The sequence below is a fragment of the Mobula hypostoma genome, chromosome 4, assembly GCF_963921235.1.
Source record: "Mobula hypostoma chromosome 4, sMobHyp1.1, whole genome shotgun sequence".
In the NCBI taxonomy this organism is placed as follows: domain Eukaryota; kingdom Metazoa; phylum Chordata; class Chondrichthyes; order Myliobatiformes; family Myliobatidae; genus Mobula; species Mobula hypostoma.
The window spans coordinates 34,918,757-34,938,221 of NC_086100.1; the positions used below are offsets into that span (position 1 = coordinate 34,918,757).

The 19,465-nt window shown below is 41.2% G+C and overlaps 1 protein-coding gene across 1 annotated transcript in view; it reads left to right on the forward strand.

Annotated features, from left to right (window-relative positions):
- Window positions 1–19,465, forward strand: part of LOC134345234 (transferrin receptor protein 1-like) — a 56,989-nt gene that overhangs the window by 20,625 nt on the left and 16,899 nt on the right. Inside the window, exons 8-13 of the mRNA XM_063045571.1 lie at window positions 2,288–2,383; window positions 5,550–5,689; window positions 8,651–8,817; window positions 9,334–9,450; window positions 10,794–10,879; window positions 18,042–18,105. Coding sequence (XP_062901641.1) covers window positions 2,288–2,383; window positions 5,550–5,689; window positions 8,651–8,817; window positions 9,334–9,450; window positions 10,794–10,879; window positions 18,042–18,105 — 670 coding nt within the window. The remainder of the gene's footprint in view (window positions 1–2,287; window positions 2,384–5,549; window positions 5,690–8,650; window positions 8,818–9,333; window positions 9,451–10,793; window positions 10,880–18,041; window positions 18,106–19,465) is intronic.

Here is a 19,465-nt window from a genome sequence, read left to right on the forward strand (position 1 = left end):
ATGCCAAACTAAACTAATCCATATCCCTCTGTAAATTAGTCCTATCTGCCTACACAAGGCCCATATTCCCCTATTCACCATCTGTTCATAACTATCTAAATGCTCCTTTAAAATTTCCCTGGCAATTCCTTCCAGGCGCTTACCACTTTTTAAAAAAAAAACAGATCTCCTCTTAAACTATTTCATGTTAACCATCAGTATCTTAACCTACTGAATTTCTTGGATAAATATTTCTAGCAGCATTCAGATTTCTCAAGACTTACTATGTAGTGTAGGAAATCATGAATGCGCACACATGATTCACAACAGTTTATAACCCGTCGTCTTTGATGCTGATTGTTGTTCACTCCTGTTGCTTAGCTATAATCGCTTACTCTATGACTTGGTGGTATGGCTCATATCCTCCTGCCAATCTGGTTTAAACCCACGTGGATAGCAGCAGTGAACCTTCCTGCCGAGATATTAGTTTCCCTCCAGTTAAGGTGTAGCCCATTACTCTTGTACAGGTTGCTCCTGTAGAAGAGGTGCCAGTGAACTAGAAACCCTGCCCACTGCACCAGCTCATCAGCCATACATTCATAACTCCCTATATTCAATGTGCAGTACCTCATCCCACTTACTACTAGTGTCATTTGTATTTACATGCACCACATCCTCTGGCTGTGCATCCTCCCCGGAGAATATTCTGTATCCACTCAGACATCTGTCATTGGCACCTGAGAGGCAGCATGACTGCGATGGTGCTTCTTCATGCACCGAAGCTGAGCTCATCAATTTTATCAACTGTCCATTTCTGACGCATCCCTCCCCTTTCTTGGTCTATCTCCCTCTCCACCTCTGGAGATAAACTGTTAACCGACATATTTTATAAACCTACTGATTCCCATGATTATCTTGACCATGCCTCTTCCCACGCTATCTTTGTAAAAATGATACTCCCTTTTCTCAGTTCCTTCGCCTCCACTGCGTTTGTTGCCAGGATGTGGCCTTTCTTTCCAGGATATCAGAGATGTCTTCCACTATTGATGCTGCCCTCACCGGCATCTCTTCCATTTCCCGAACATCTGCGCTCACCCAACTTCCTGCCACCTTAACAGTGATGGAGTTCCTCATATCTTTGCCTACCACCCAATGAGCTTGCTCCTCTAATACATCATCCTGTGCAAATTCCACCATGCCCAAAGGAATCCGACCACTAAACGTATCATTACCTCTTCCCACCCCACCCCTCCAGCCACTGCTTTCTGCGGGGATTGTTCCCTCTGCAATTCCCTTGTCCATTCGTACCTCCCCACTAATCTTCCACCCACCACATATCCCTGCTAACAGCCTAAGTGTTACACCAGCCCATTCATCTCCTCCCTTCCCTCCATTCAGTGCCCCAAACAGTCCTTCCAGGTGAGGCAACACTTCACCTCCCAATCTGCTGGGGTTATCGGCTGTGTCCAGTGCTCACGATGTGGTCTTCTCTAAATTGGTGAGACCTGTTGTAAATTGGGAGCCTTTTCTTTGAGTACCTCCACTCCTTCCGCCAAAAGCAGAACTTCCCAGTGGCCAAACATTTTAATACCGATTGCCATTCTGACAAGTCAGTCAATGGCCTCCTGTTGTGCCAAGATGAGGCCATCCTCGGGTGGATGAGCAACACCTCCTATTCTGTTTGGTTAACCTCCAACCGGCATGAGTACCAATATTCCCCTCCTCTTCTTCTCTTCTATTCCCCACTCTGACCTTGTACCTCTTCTCACCTGCCTATTACTACCTTGGGTTGTCCCGTTCGCTTTCTCATGTGGTCCACTCTGCTCTCCTATTAGACTCCTGCTTCTTCAGCCCTTTTCCTTTCCCACCCACTTGGCTTCACCTATCACCTTCTAGCTAGCCTCCTTCCCCCTCCCCCCAATCTTTTTTATTCTGGTGTCTTTCCCCTTCTATTTCAGTGCTGAAGAAGATCTCAGCCTGACGTGTGAGCTATTCATTTCCATAGCTACTGCCTGACCTGCTGAGTTCCTCCAGCATTTTGTGTGTGTCGCACACCATTTTGATGTCTCTTATGGCCACAGAATCTCCTACCTGCCCCTAACTTTTGAGTCACCTATCACTATTGTCTTGCCTGTCTTCTTCCTTACTTGCTGAGGCTCCGAGCCTTCTCAGTGCCACCAATATGACTGCTGCTGCTACATTATATTTGTTGCAGAGGGAAATGGCCACGGAGTAACCTGCATTTAAGATACTGACTGTAAATTTAAAATTAATGAAGGAATGATTTCAAAGAATTTTCCGTTTTTAGGTCTTTAATGCCGAGAAGATGAATGCTGGAGGTGTTCTGATCTATCCTGATCCCAAAGATTATAATGTGGAAAGAGATGTGGCTATGTTTGGACATGTAAGTATGGTAGCATTTCAGTTTAATGTGCAGTGGTATCTGTACCTCTGCTTTGACTTGCTGGGCACACCCAGTATTTTCTTAAATGTGTGTGCTTTGAGTAAAAGGGCTACAGGATTATCAATGAATGTATTGCAAAATATGTAGCACAGGGATGTGGATCAGTGAGTATTTTTAAAATGACTGTTTAGTATTCACAATGAGTTGGATATTTTCTGGCATGTCTGTTTACTTCAGCATTCTTGTTTTTATTTACCCCTGCACCTGATTGTTAAGCCTCTAGAACTGGCCACAAAATTGCTTTTTTTTTGGTATCTTGTTGGCATCTGAACAGGAGAAAATGTAGGAATGGGAAAAGGAAATCAGTCATTAACTTTTAGCTGTAAGTGCAGTTGATGTTTGGAATTGAAGGAGTGGTAAGAGCTCATCATGAAGTCATCCCTCCAGTGTTCAGCTATTAATGTCTGCAGCATTGTGGATGACTAGAATAAAAAGTGTATCTGTTCATACTTATGGAATTTTTGGTAGATTTGATCATGTAATGTTTGATCATCATTTCTCAGTGGATTTACTTTATAAAAAGTGGAAATACTGTAATTTTCCATGCTTTGATCATGCTACTGGGATTACCAGACAATCCTCATAGCTAGAATGTCACCTAAGGGCTAGTTAAATGAGGTTAATGATTCTGAATCATTGAAAAAGGATGGTGTGATACTCAGCCACAGAATCTAGGCTGGCTTAACATTAATGACAACTTTTGTAATGTTTAATTAAAAAAAAAATTTATGTAGCCCTCTTACTCATAATAAGTTAGCTATTGATGTGAATTCATCCTAACAGCAACGTAACTCGACAAGGCATGGGGACAGTGATGAAAAAGGTCATTTCCATTAAAGAAGCACATTTAGGGTAAACATGATTTGGGTATACAGGAACATAAATGTTTGAATATTCCTTCTAAGGGAAAGTAAACTTGCATTGACACACCTATGCAAGTTTACTGTTAGGAAAGAATAATTTAATTCACAGCAGTATAAACTTGGATGGAAAATGTATTTACAATAATTTTTAAACTATAGAAACACAATAATGCTATCTATATGCTACTAAAACTCTCATGCTCTTGTCTGTTTGTGACCTGCAGTTAGCACAAACGGTGCATTACAGAGGCACTTTTTTTGGCTAAATGGAATTAGAATGTGCTAACTTTCAGAATGCAGGCATAGTTCAGGGTTATATATTCATATAAAATTGCTCATTCGCCAAAATCAACAGGCTCGCTTTCACCCAAGAGCCGATCCGCCATTACGGAAATTGGGACGCAACAGCCCGACACATGCACACGGCCAGCCTCAGCAGCGACACCTACTGGAGCAAAAGGGCAGGGCAGCTCTATTTCCAGGGGTCACCATCAGCATGTGCAGGATAAGGACAGATCAATAACAGACCCATCAATAACAGATATTTAAATCTTATTGTAATGACGTACTTCGAGACACCCATCAAATCCTTTGCTGCAGTCAAAGGACAGTGGTGACTATACCAGATCTATTTAGGAAAGCACCAACCACATCATCAAGAATAATCAGCATCCCTTGGTGTTACTGCTTCGTATCTTGTATCCAGCATTAGGGTAAAAAAAAGTCAGCCTAATTATGCCGCATGGAGAAGGAAGGAGGACATCATGGTCAAGAGATGACGCCAAACGTCGAGAAGCAGCAAGGAGAGGGAGGGAACCCGAATTGGATAAAGCCAGGACTGCACGACTCCAGGATCAAAGAGTCAGGACAGAAAAAGATGAGAGAAGAAGAGACAGAGGAGGAGAGGCATGCACATCTCCAGGATCAGAGACAAACAACAAACAGCAGAAGAGATGAAGAGACGGGGGATGAAAGGACTGCATGTCTCCAGAATGACAACAAGAGGCACAAGGGTGGTGGATAATCCAGAAATGATGCCATCAAAAGTGTCCTTGGTTAAACATGGAGGAGCTATATTTGCTTTGCTATGCGTCGTTCTTTAATAAACTGAGGTTTTCTACTTCAGTTTCCAAAGCAAAGCGATACCAATAGCACTCAGGAAAATTTAATGTTCATTCTGGTCACATCAGACTGCACTACCCATCTCTCAGAGGGTTCCACAACGGGTCACCCCGTTGTCTAGTATGATACTAAATAATGAAAAGGCCCATCATATATATTTGTTTACTCACAATACTGAAACAGTTTTGCACGGAAGAACCTGTCCCAGAAAACAGATATTCATGCAACTTCCAAGGAAAAAAGCGTAGAACTTTCTTCAAGGCAGTGTGCTAGCTAGCTAACTAAAAGTTATCTGTACATTCTCTGTACATTCTCTGTGAGAACATTATCTGTATGAGGAATCTTTCACCTCAGTATCTGTCCTTCCAAATGGGTTCTGTGAATGTTTCACTATGTTCTCTGACGTTGGTGGGTCTATTTCCATTCTCCTTCAATCCTGTGCTTTCTCTCAAAAATGGCTCTCTGTTGATCTTCCTGTGCTCTCTCAAAGAAAAATTGTTAGCAAAACAAATCTTATTGGCTAATTCAACAAGTCTAACTTAATCAATAAAATTTTTATTTCAAACAAAAAATGCAAAAAATGAAATAATTGTATAATGTAATTAAAGGAATATTTTGAGAAAATCTGCCAAAACAAAATACCCAACAGCATATTGTATTAATAAAATAAAACATGTTGTTAAACCAGGTTACTACACTTAAAATTTAAATGAATGAATAAACCAAGCATTTAGTTTGATGTCTTTAATTACTTATAACATGCCTCACCTTATTGCTTTCTAGTTCTTTGTCCTATAATCTTTCCTGACATCAGTGGAAACTTGCAGTCTGCACTCGATCTTGACTTTTGCAAGACCTGAGGATTCCCCCCCGAAAGATCACCTCTGTCAGTACTCCCTCCATCTCTTTTCTCCATCCCACCCCCCCCTCCCCCCAACCACCACCAACGCTGGTTCTAGTTTTGTAGGATTTCAAATCATTAAGAAAAATGAGTTATTCAGTATGGCATTACTTGAACAATATAGTGTGTAGTTTAGCATGGAGAAGTGCCCTGTGTCCTCTACTGATTATTACTTTGTTAATCGTGCAGAGTTAATATGTTATTTATTCTGTTTCAAAAGGTTCACATGGGCTCGGGTGATCCCTGGACTCCTGGATTTCCATCATTCAACCATACACAATTTCCTCCAACCAAGTCATCAGGACTACCTGGGATTTTGGCTCATTCAATCAGTGCCAGTGTTGCCTCAAATCTTCTCCAGTTAGTACATCATTATTGTTCAGTATACTTCTATAAATGCCTTGAATTACAGAAACATTGGAACTTAGCAGGATAATGTGTTATTTACAATGATTAATTTCCTTTTCTACTTTAATTATTTAATTACAGTGCCTATAAACAGTATTCACCCTCACCCCCTGGGAAGTTCTCGTTTTATTGTTCTACAACATTGAAACCATGGTGGATTTAATTTGTGAGTGAACAGCCCTTTTCAAGTCCAGCCTCAAATTCCCAATTAAATTGAGGTCTGGACTCTGCCTTGGCCACTGTAGGGCATTAACTCTGTTGCTTTTAAGCCATTCCTGTGTAGGCTTTATGACAATAGACAATAGGTGCAGGAGTAGGCCATTCGGCCCTTCGAGCCAGCACCGCCATTCACTGTGATCATGGCTGATCATCCTCAATCAGTATCCAGTTCCTGTCTTATCCCCATAACCTTTGATTCCACTACCTTTAAGAGCTCTATCCATCTCTTTCTTGAAAGCATCCAGAGACTTGGCCTCCACAGCCTTCTGGGGCAGAGCATTCCATATATCCACCACTCTCTGGGTGAAAAAGTTTTTCCTCAACTCCTTTCTAAATGGCCTACCCCTTATTCTTAAACTGTGGCCTCTGGTTCCGGACTCACCCATCAGCGGGAACATGCTTCCTGCCTCCAGTGTGTTCAATCCCTTAATAATCTTATATGTTTCAATAAGATCCCCTCTCAGCCTTCTAAATTCCAGAGTATTCAAGCCCAGTCGCTCCAATCTTTCAACATATGACAGTCCCGCCATCCCAGGAATTAACCTTGTGAACCTACGCTGCACTTCCTCAATAGCAAGAATGTCCTTCCTCAAATTTGGAGACCAAAACTGCACACAGTACTCTAGGTGTGGTCTCACCAGGGCCCTGTACAGCTGCAGAAGAACCTCTTTGCTCTTATACTCAATTCCCCTTGTTATGAAGGCCAGCATGCCATTAGCTTTCTTCACTGCCTGCTGTACTTGCATGCTTGCTTTCAGTGACTGATGTACAAGAACACCTAGATCTCATTGTGCTTCCCCTTTTCCTAACTTGACTCCATTTAGATAATAATCTGCCTTCCCGTTCTTACCACCAAAGTGGATAACCTCACATTTATCCACATAATGCTTGGGGTTATTGTCTTACCTGAAAACAAATCTCCCAATTCACAGTTCTCTTCCAAACTGCATCAGGATTTCCCGGTACTTTGCTGCATTTATTTTGCTCTCTACCTTCACAAGGCTTCCAGGGCCTTTTGCAGTGAAGTATCCCCACAGCATGATGCAGCCACCACCATGCTTCACAGTAGGGATGGAATGTTTTTGATGTGCGGTATTTGGCTTATATCTAACATAGCATTTAGTCTGATAGCCAAAAAGCTTAATTTTGGTTTCATCAGACTATAGAACCTTCTTCCAGCTGACTTCAGTATCTCCCATATGCCTTCTGGCAAACTCTAGCTGAGATTTCATATGAGCTTTTTTCCAACAGTGGCTTTATCTTTGTCAAGAGATTAGTGTCAAAGAAACCAAATTAAATATACTGCGATTCAATGTTGTAAAACAATAAAACATGAAAACTTTCGGGGTGGGGGGGTGAATATTCTTATTGGCACAGCATGTCATTTAAGGAACTGATCTTTCGATTAATGCGTTAAGTGCATTGAATGTTTTTCTTTTTCACATCCTTTCCTCACCATAAGACCTATGGTCAGAATTGGGTCATTTGGTACAACAAGTTTGCTCTGCCATTCCATCATAGCCGATTATTATCCCTCTCAGCCCCATTCTCCTGCCTTCTCCTCGTAATCTTTGATGCCCTAATTAATCAAGAACCTATCAACCTCCACTTTAAATATACCTAATGATTTGGGCTGCACAGCCTCTGTGACAAAGAATTCCTCGGGCTAAAGAAATCTTTCCCCCATCTGCTTCTAAATGGATGTCCCTCTGGTCCTAGACTCGCCCTATAAAAAATCCTTTCATTCTGGGGATCATCTTCATGAACCGCCTCTGGGCTATCTCCAACGCCAGCACATCCTTTCTTAGATAAGTGGCTCAAAACTGCTCACAATACTTCAACTGTGATCTCACCACCCACTTATTTCAATTAATTCATTATACCATTTTTGCTGGGGGTGAAATTTCCATCTTCTCGCTTTACACTTTCTAATCCACCTCTAGCCAGTGGTGTACTGTATTGTTGTGTCTAGGTCTTGTTGCTATGACATTTGGATGCACTACTTGTAGGTGTAGGTCTCTCATTGCCATGTAATTCCAATTTGAAAGAACTTTTCGAAAGAATCATTATAGACCCAGTAGGCAGTAAGATCTTTGAATTGCCATGCTTGCGGAAGCCTTCCTCACAGATCTTGCTCCTGGTAGAGATTGGCATGTGCACAAATAATTGGTGAACGTGTAGTGGGAAGAACAAGAATCATGTACTACTCCCCATGTTGTTGTGGTAAACATTGTCACTTTGACAGGAAGATTTGAGTAGCAGAAAAGGAATAGCTTTTGGCTTTTGTGGATTTTTTTGGATTGACTTGAATAAAATGTGGGTGTGATTTGGGAACTTTGGGGAAAAAGTGGGGACTAATACATTATAACAAAGTCTCCTCTCCCACCAGTCTCTGCATGATTTCTCATTTTTCAGAATATTTTAGGCCTCTTTATTTTTGACCACTGTCATCCTTCTCGCTTAGTATATATGAACTTTGGAGCATTATAATGTGTGTGATTCTGAGAGACATTAATTGAAAGTTGGGGTTATTAGTGTCAGGTTTTAACTGCATGGACATTCAAGTCATATGGTTCAAAATTTGTTCCTTTTTGCTGTAAAATTGATGAGGTTTTTTTTGAAGTTGGTAGTGATTTCTGTTTAGGATTTTCTTGAGCTCTGAAGATATTTCTAATCCGTAATTCTTCTTAACAGATTGCTTGGTGGTGCAGATGCTCCAGCTAGTTGGCAGGGCCTTGGAACCAAACTTGGACCAGGATTTCAGAATGATGGTGGACAAATAAAGATGGAAGTAAATAATGTTGAAGAAGTGAGAGAGATGCATAATGTATTTGGTGTCATCAAGGGTAACGAAGAAAAGGGTAAGATATTAGATTTAACTTCAAATTGAAGAATGTCTAATGACAGAGTACAACCGATTCCTGTGATTAGTTTGGATAAGGCCATAAGCAGGAGAGCAAATATTTGTATATTTCTCTTGCCTTAGATTGAATAATTGCGAACTTTTTCCTAGAGGCGTTCAAAATGCTATTAAATTCAGTCAACTTTCAGATTATGGGACTAGTATTGTTAATGGGTTATAAATAAAATAATGTTGGAAAGTATTGAATGTGGAAATGAAGGTAGTGGGAGATGTAGAGTTGGATATTTATCCTGCAGAAACATGAAATTATTGACTAAATATTTACAAAGCAGTATCTTTGTGCTCAGTGTTTGTTTCTCATTTTGAAAAAAATTGACTTCATGTTCGGAATATTCTAACAAATATCACAGTTGTTAATGTATCTATGTGAAAAATCTGGAGTTAGCTACTTTTTCTTAGTGCATGCAGGTTAGTGTAAGTACTATTCTAAAAACATTTGCTGTTTCCTTTTTAGATCATTATGTTGTGATTGGTGCTCAGCGTGACTCCTATGGATCTGGTGCAGCAGAATCTGGAGTTGGAACTGCTTTGCTGTTGGAGTTGGCAGGAGTCTTTTCCAAAATGGTTAAAGGTGAAAGCACAGATCATGCTTGTCTTGTGACGAAGGAATTAGTGGAACTGATTAGTACAATCTATACTGGTGACTGGAAGAGTCCATGCGTGTGGAGCAAAGGGTTAAAAAGAATAATGGCCAATCATATAATGAGAAAGAGTTCTTGAGAATGGGAAGTGAGAGTGAGACGCGCATACACACATGCAAAGTAAAAAGAGCAGGGATCAAAATGCTGTCAGTGTAAAGAGTGGGAGAGTTTGGTGAGAGGGAAGAGGGCTATAAAGAATGAGGATCAAGATGAAGAACAGGAGAGACAGCAATTTGAAGGTTACAAGAAAAATCTGCAGTATGACATCACACAAGACGGTAAATGATTGGCACTGAGTGTGACAACAACATATGTAAGACTGACTCTGAATAGCTAGTGACTAAATTAAAAAGCAGAACCTCAAAGGTTGGAAACTGGATTATTATCTGGTATGAAGTAACTGGCTCAGGATTGACAGAATTGAGGAGATAAATACATGGACAGTTAAGTGTGGGAGAAGTCAGTTCCAGTTTTGCGCATGGTGTCAGTGCTATGAAAAGAGAGAGCTGTTTCAGGGGGACAGACTAATGCTGAAGTGTACTGTTCAACATTTGGAGCAGTGGAGGTATGGTTCTTTCTGAGACTGTACCAAAACTAGTGCGTGCAATTTTGATCTGGTCTTTTTAGAAGTTGTAATTGTTCTGGAAGGAGCATAGGAAAAAATTGCCAATCAGATTCCTAGGATACCGGGGCTGTAGTTTGGCGAAGTTGAGTTGAGTATTCACTGGAGTTTGGATCAATTATGAGGGATCTCATTGAATAATATTCTAAGAAATCTTGAAAAACTGGGTATAGAGTGACTGTTTCCCACTGGCTGGAGAAGGGGCAGCTGAATGGTGGTGTCACTGTCTCAGTATATGAGAAGGTATTTACAAGTTTAATTAACAAAACATTTTCTTATCTGAGAGTAGTAAATCCGGAATTTTCTAATGCAGAAGGTGGTAGGGGTCAAATTACTGGATGTGTTTAAGGAGGAGGTAGATTGATTTCTGGAGTTAAGACTTCAAGAGGTATAGTGGAAAAATGGAGTATGCTTTTGAGACAGTGTCAGCTACATTCAGGGCAGAATCAATAGGCGTATTGTACTTTTCCCATTTTCTCTGTTGATCCAAAACCAACAGTAACAATAATCTAATTACACAAAACTGGGCTAACATGCAGTGCAGGCTAGGCTCCACAGATCGAAACATGTACTGTGGATTTATTCAGTTTTTAGGAATTTAAAGACGTGTCAGAAGTTAACGTAATTTGCTTCTGTGCCTTTTTTTTTTAGATGGATTCAGACCTCGACGAAGTATAGTCTTTGCAAGTTGGAGTGGTGGTGATTTTGGAGCAGTTGGAGCAACAGAATGGTTGGAGGTAACAGGATTTGAAGAATTTTGAAAAACTGTCTGACTTCATAAATTTATGAATTATTTACAAAATTTTGGATGGGTATTAGCTTCTGAACTCTTTAAAGCTGTGTTTCATATACTTCTCAATTTTTCCACATTTTTAAGGGGCATAGATTCCAGCGTAATGCTTAGTGGAAATAGACTTGGGAGCAGAATTGGGTCATTCAGCCCATTGAGACTACTCCGCCATTCCACTATGGCTGATTTATTATCTCACTCAACCCCTTTCTCCTGCCTTCTCCCCATAACTTTTGATGCCCTGACCAATCAAGAACCTTTCGACCTCCAATTTAAATATACCCAATGACTAGGCCACTACTGTAGTTTGCGGCAATGAATTTCACAGAATCACTACTCTTTAGCTAAAAAAAATTCATCCTGATCGCAGTTCTAAATGGGCGTCCATCTATTCTGAGGGTGTGCACTCTGATCCTAGATTCCAGTGCTATAGGAAACATCTACTCTGTGTCCACTATATCTACATTTTTCAATAGTCAATAGGTTTCAAATAGATTCCCCCCGCCCTGCATTTTTCTGAACTTTAGCAAGTACAGACCAAAATGCCATCAAACACTTTTCATGCATTAGCCCTTCCATTCTCAGAATCATTCTTCTGGATTTCCTCCAATGCCGGCACATTTTTTCTTAGATAAGAGACCCCAAACTGCTCACAATATTTCAAGTGCAGTCTTATAATGCCTCAGCATCACATCCTTTATTTTTAAATTCTAGTCCTTTGGAAATAAATGCTAACATTTCCTTTGCTTTCCTTACCACTGAGTTAACCTGCAAGTTAAACTTCAGTGAATCCAGCACGAGGACTCTCAAGTCCCTTTGTACCTCTGATATTCAAATTTTTACCAAGTTTAGAAGACAGTGTATGCCTTTATTCCTTCTACTAAAGTGCATGACCAGGTACTTAACTACACGATATTCCATTTGCTACTTCTTTGTCCATTCTCCCAATCTGTCTCAAGTCTTTCAGCGGTCTCTGTTTCCTTAACACTCCCTGCTTCTCCAACTCTCTTCATATCATCCACAAACTTGGTCACAAAGCTATCAGTTCCGTCATTCAGATCTTTGAAATATAATGTGAAAAGAAATAGTCCCAACACAGACATCTGCGACACATCACCAGTCACCAGCAGCCAACCAAAAAAGGCCCCCTTGATTTCTACTGTTTCCCTCCTGTCAGTCAGCCAATCTTCAAGTTCGGGTTTAATTATCATTCAATCATACATGCACACAGCCAAACAAAACCGCATTACTGTGGGGCCAAGGTGCAAAACACAGTATCAACAGTCATACATCGCACAAGGCATATCCATCCCAATTCCCTGAGTGACATCCTGCAAATTGGTGGTGCATAGGTGTTATCGGTAAGAACAGGTAGCTCCCAGCAGTTTGCAGCTTGTCATTCCACCGTTGGAACGCTGGAAGGCAGGATAGGCGGGAGAGGCCAACCCCCAACCCAGCTTGGATGCTGCACTACACTGCCTCTGGCGTCGCTTCTCTTGTACTGCTGCAATAGGCAAGCCAGTGGCTTAAGGCCTAGTCTTTGCTACAACTGAGTTCACGCAGCTCCCCCCACCGTCGGTCACGCCAATAAGCCAGGGAAGTGGATGCACCATTTTACATTATCATTATCCAACAGGCTCTTGCAATTGCAAGAGAAACATCCAGGACAGTAATTTGTGATCAGACTGCACATCCCCTTCATGCACTGACTCCAATGCCATCTTGTAGCAGGTAGTAACACAGTCTGCACCAAGTCTAGCTCCTCCACCATCGAGCAGCTCACTGATGGCTTGCTATCCATTCTATAGGATCTTTCCAGTAATACCATTGGTTTTAGTCCTGTTAAGCAGCCTCATGTGGCACTTTGTCAATGGTTTTCTGTATAATCCAAGTCAACAACATCCACTGATTCTCCTTTCTCTATCCTGTGTTATTTCACGGAGATGCAACACAGAGCGTCATAGGAAGTCATTCCTACCTGTGGCCATCAAACTTTACAACTCCTCCCTTGGAGGGTCAGACAACCTGAGCCAATAGGCTGGTCCAGGACTTATGTCCTGGCATAATTTACATATTACTATTTAACTATTTATGGTGCAACTGTAACGAAAACCAATTTCCCCCGGGATCAATAAAGTATGACTATGATTTCCTAAAGCATTCCAACAAATTTGTCAGGCAAGATTTCCTTAAGGAAACCATGCTGACTTTGGACAATGTCTGCCTTCAGGTATCCCAAAACCTCATCTTTAATAGTAAACTCCAACATCTTCCCAACCACTGAAGTCAGGCTAACTGGCCTATAATTTCCTTTCTTCTGCCTCCACCCTTCTTAAAGAGTGGAGGGACATTTGTAATTTTCCAGTCCTTCAGAACCATTCCAGAATCTAGTGATTTTTAAAAGATCATTAGTGATGCCTCCACAATCTCTTCAGCTATCACTTTCAGAACCCTAGGGTGTAGTCCATCTGTTCCCCGTGACTTATCTATCTTTAGATCTTTCAGCTTGCCAAGCAATTTCTTAGTAATAGCAACTGCACATGCTTCTGCTCCCTGAGGCTCTTGAATTTCTGGCATACTGCTACTGTCTTCCACATAGAACATATATATTTACAGCACATTACAGGTCCTTCGTTCCACAATGTTGTGCCGGCCATGTAACTTACTCTAGAGACTGCCTAGAATTTCCCTAGCACATAGCCCTCTATTTTTCTAAGCTCCATATACCTATCTAAGAGGCTCTTAAAAGACCCTATTATATCTGCAATACAGTGAAGACTGGTGTAAAGTAACTAAGTTCATCCGCTATGTTTTTTGTCCCGCATTATTACCCTTCAGTGTCATTCTCCAGCGTCTGATAGCCACTCTCGCCTCTCGTGCTCTTTCTACACCTGGAAAAAAAACTTGCTGTGTCCTCTTTATATGATTGACTAGCTTATGTTCATATTTTATCTCTTCTCTCTTTATTGCTTTTTTTGGTTGCCTCCTGTTGGTTTTTAAAAGCTTTCTCATCCTGTAACCTCCCTCTAATTTTTGCTATTATCATATGTTCTCTCTTTTCCTTTTATGCTGTCTTTGACGTTCCTTGTCAGCCACGATTGCTTCATCCTCCCTTCAGAATACCAATTCTATCCTCCGCCTTTCGAATTGCTCCCAGAAACTCTAGCCTTTCCTGTTCTGTTGCCATTGCTGCTATTGTCTCCTTCCAATCAACTTTGGCCAGCTCTTCTCTGATACCTCTGTAATGCCCTTTATTCCACTGTAATATTAATATATCTGATTTTATCTTCTCCCTCTCAAACTGTAGGGTGAATTCTTTTAAAGTTCAAAGTAAAATTTATTATCAGTGTACATACAGTGGCATGCAAAAGTTTGGGCACCCCGGTCAAAATTTCTGTTACTGTGAATAGTTCATTGAGAAGATGAACTGATTTCCAAAAGTCATAAGGTTAAAGATGAAGCATTCTTTTCAACATTTTAAGCAAGATTAGTGTATTATTTTTGTTTTTGTATAATTTTAGAGTGGAGGAAAAAAAGGAAAGGAGCACTATGCAAATGTTTGGGCACCCCAAGAGATTTGAGCTCTCAGATAACTTTTACCAAGGTCTCAGACCTTAATTAGCTTGTTAGGGCTATGGCTTGTTCACTATCATCGTTAGGAAAGGCCAGGTGATGCAAATTTCAAAGCTTTATAAATACCCTGACTCCTCAAACCTTGTTCCAACAATCAGCAGCCATGGGCTCCTTTAAGCAGCTGCCTAGTACTCTGAAAATTAAAATAAATGATGCCCACAAAGCAAGAGAAGTCTATAAGAAGTTAGCAAAGCGTTTTTGTGTAGCCATTTCTTCAGTTCGTAATGTAATTAAGAAATGGCAGTTAACAGGAACAGTGGAGGTCAAGTTGAGGTCTGGAAGACCAAGAAAACTTTCCAAGAGAACTGCTCGTAGGATTGCTGGAAAGACAAATCAAAATCCCCGTTTGACTACAAAAAACCTTCAGGAAGATTTAGCAGACTCTGGAGTGGTGGTGCATTGTTCTACTGTGCAGTGGCACCTGCACAAATATGACCTTCATGGAAGAGTCATCAGAAGAAAACCTCTCCTGCGTCCTCACCACAAAATTCAGCATCAGAAGTTTGCAAAGGAACATCTAAACAAGCCTGATGCATTTTGGAAACAAGTCCTGTGGACTGATGATGTTAAATAGAACTTTTTGACCGCAATGAGCAAAGGTATGTTTGGAGAAAAAAAGGTGCAGAATTTCATGAAAAGAACACCTCTCCAACTGTTAAGCACGGGGGTGGATCGATCATGCTTTGGGCTTGTGTTGCAGCCAGTGGCATGGGGAACATTTCACTGGTAGAGGGAATAATGAATTCAATTAAATACCAGCAAATTCTGGAAGCAAACATCACACCATCCGTAAAAAAAGCTGAAGGTGAAAAGAGGATGGCTTCTACAGTAGGATAATGATCCTAAACGCACCTCAAAATCCACAATGGACTACCTCAAGAGGCGCAAGCTGAAGGCTTTGCCATGACCCTCACAGTTCCCTGACCTAAACATCATCGAAAATCCATGGATAGACCTCAAAAGAGCAGTGCATGCAAGACGGCCCAAGAATCTCACAGAACTAGAAGCCTTTTGCAAGGAAGAATGGGCCAAAATCCCCCAAACAAGAATTGAAAGACTCTTAGCTGACTACAGAAAGCATTTACAAGCTGTGATACTTGCCAAAGGGGGTATTACTAAGTACTGACCATGCAGGGTGCCCAAACTTTTGCTTTGGGCCGTTTTCCTTTTAAATTTTTGTCTGCATATTACAGTTTAACTCATCCCACTGTCTGCAATTTTGCTCTATCATCTACCTGTTCTTCCTCATGATCTCACTATAAACTGCATAGCAACTGCCCCATCCTCAGCCCTATCTCTCCAGTTCCTATCCTTCCCCCAAATTAGTCTAAACCTGCCTGCAAGAATATTGGTTCCCCCTCGAATTTTGTCCATTCATACTTTCCTCAGCAGAGATCCCAATGATCCAAAACTGAAACCCTGCCCCCTGCACCAGTTCCTCGGCCATGCATTCATCAGACAGGTCATCCCATTCCTCCCTCACTGGTACTTGGCATAGGCATCAATCCAGAGATAACTACCCTGGAGGTTCTGCTTTTCAGCTTTCTACCTAATTCCCCATATTCTGTCTTCATCCCTTTTCCTATCGATGTCATTGGTACCAATACGCCCCACAACTTCTGGATGTTCACCCTCCTGCTTTCTCAGTCAAACCTGGCGCATGGGAGGCAACATACCATCTGGGTTTCTTTCATGTCCTTAGAATGTTCTTTCTGCTCCTCCAGTGATAGAGAATCCTCTATCACTACTGCACTCATCTTCTCCCCTTTCCCCTTTATAGGCATAGAACCAGACTCAGTGCCAGAGACCTAATCCCTGCGGCTTACTGTGCCACACACACACACACACACACACACACACACACACACATACACCCCACTCCTCTCCCCCCCCCAAAGTGAAATGTTTACTATGAAGGGAATGGCCATAGGAGTATTCTGCACTCGGTGCCTATTCACTTTCCCATTCCTGACAGTCACTCAGGTACCTGCCTCCTGCAACCTTGGGGTGACTTATCTTCCTGTAGCTCCTATCTGTCAGCACCTCATTCTCCGTATGAGCCGAATATCATCCAGCTGCAGCTCCAGTTCCTTAACATGGTTTCTATGGAGCTGCAGCTTCATGCACCTTGTGTACACATGGTTATCAGGGATACTGGTCTCCCAGAGTTTCCAAGTCTCACATGAAGTAGATACCACTAACTCTGGATGTATTCACACTGCACTATCCCTGTACTGATAGAAAAAGAGAGAAGAAAAGACTTACTAGAAACTTATTTAGAGCCTCCTTCTGTTCTCACCTAAGCTTAGTCCATCTTTTTAAGGATTCTGCTTAGTCCTCAAGGCTGTTGAGGATTGTAGCCTTGCCAGTATCTTCTGCAACTGCAGAACAAATAGCAAGATTTAACCTTCATATTTGAAAGTCTTGTGTATGAAGAATAGCACCAAACTGTCGATTGTAACAAATGATATGCCTTTTCATTGAGTTCCTAGCAGTAAGCTGCTTCCCCTCAACCACAAGCCTATCAGCATGCACCCTGCATATTTGAAGCTGCCAAATAGGTTCTCAGATTTCATCTGTATGAGACTCAAAGTTAAATTGGGTTTAATTTGTATGTTGTCTGTGTAAAGAAACAGTAGTAACATCATTAGAATTTGTGTACCTTGAGGAGCATATCATCACAAGAATATGGTCTTCAATTATTTGAGAAAATGCAAATTTTCTTGCTGTTTTTTGTTATTATAAAAGCCTTGCTCTGATCTTGAGATCATTATTGGATAAGCATTTGCGTCTGTACTACAGTCAAAAATAATATAAAGGAATTGGTTACATTGAACCTTGCTCCTGCTGATTGAATCTAGTATCTTCCATGTTTTTATTTCTTTGTATCATGAATTGATTCAATCAAGTTAGAATAGTCTTGAAAATGTCAAAGAATGGTGTTAAACACTATATTCTGCGGATGCTGTAAATCCAGAGTAACACACAAAATGCTAATAACGAGGAATGAAATAATTTCATCTGCTAAAGATTCATGGTTTCCCACTGTGATTCTTGTGCTATCTGCTTTCCTTGGCAACAGTAAACTATGAAATCTGACAGTGACCTAAAGTAAAATTTTTATGAATGTTTTCATGTGGATAGCCAGTGGAAGGTTTGTGCTACTTTTTTAACTTAGTGCTCTAATCAACTAGTCCATGCCACTTCCAATCTGCTGTATTTTTGCTTTAACTAGTAGACCTAACTTGAGTTTCAAATACACTTTAGGCAGAGTGATGAGAATCAATTGGTTAATCCTTTCTAAGGAAATCTTAATCATTACAACGTTGTGTTGCGTTCTCAAGTAACATATAAGGAGATTTTTTTTATATATACTATCCATCTTCCTAAGGTGGGTGAAAAAGTGGTATTTGAGGGGGAGAAAAAGTAATGGGGAGCAGGACGTGGAACTAATTTTAATTGATCTTTCCCCCTAGGGATACATGTCTGTGTTGCATTTGAAGATTTGTGCTTACATTAGTCTTGACAAGGCAGTGGCTGGTAGGTCCATGATGATTTTTATCTGTACTTTTGGAAGTTAATATATGGGTGAGCTGGGCTGCGCTACAAACCGATTTAGATGAAACTTTCGATTAATGCAACGTGTTGGGTTATTCCTGAAGCAGATTATTCAGGTTTTTATTCTGACAGAGGCCACAATTTGAGAATAAGGGGTCGGCCATTTAGAACGGAGTTGAGGAAAAACTTTTTCACCCAGAGAGCTGTGGATCCGTGGAATGCTCTGCCTCAGAAGGCAATGGAGGCCAATTCTCTGGATGCTTTCAAGAAAGAGTTAGATAGAGCTGTTAATGATAGCGGCGTCAAGGGATATGGAGAGAAGGCAGGAACGGGGTACTGATTGTGGATGATCAGCCATGATCACAGTGAATGGTGGTGCTGGCTCGAAGGGCCGAATGGCCTACTCCTGCACCTATTGTCTATTGAAATATAGCTCAACAACAGTGTCAACTATGGATGATGGTCTTACTGAAGATATCTCAAAAAAAATACAGTCGTTTGGTTGAAGAGCATGGGACGCAAGAGCAAACTTTGCAGGCATCTGGGAAAGCTCAGAATGAGCAGAACTTCACATTTTAATCCAACATTTCTCCACATTATGTTAAATTTTCAGCAGGTCAGAGAGGAACTCCATACTTTGCCTGGCATGCATCATGTCTCCACTTCGCTCATGTGCCACTATCACGAATGGGTGGAGCAGCAAGGATGCACATTCACAGAAGGGTTCGCAAAGTAGAGTTCAAGGTGACACAGTAAGGGTCAAGCAAGAAATTCTTCAGGCCTGTGTCTGATACTGTTCTTCTGAAAAAGTAGGATTGAACTTTGTAACCTTTCCATTAACTGCTTGTGCCATCTTTATAGATGCCAAGCGGGGAGGTTTTCAGGCTTTTATTTTGAAATATAGCCCTGCTGACTTTAATTCTGAAATGCAGTTGGATCATGTCGGGCTGAGGAGGGAGGGTTGGGCAGCCATTTTGGGGGGGGGTTTTGGCAGAGTCTTTTGGTTGGAGTAGAGTACATAAAAACCATCCTGTGTTGTCTTTCTTTCATTTGCACTATCAAAGTCATCATCTTTTTATTCTTACTCAACTGTATGTGCGCGTGCTGTGCAAATAGAGGTGCTCTATTTGGACAGGCGCTCAATCCTGAGTCCTGTGTGGTGGAGTGGAGTTTGGCATTCTTCTGAATTGCATACTTCCTACTTCACACACAAGGAGAGCAGTTCACAGATACTTTGCACTGAATTGTTCAGGAACCTCAGAAGAATCTTTACAATGACAGGCTGAGTAGACACTACACTGACAACTTCTGACCACGATGTTTTTGTTTTCTCCTCTCAACA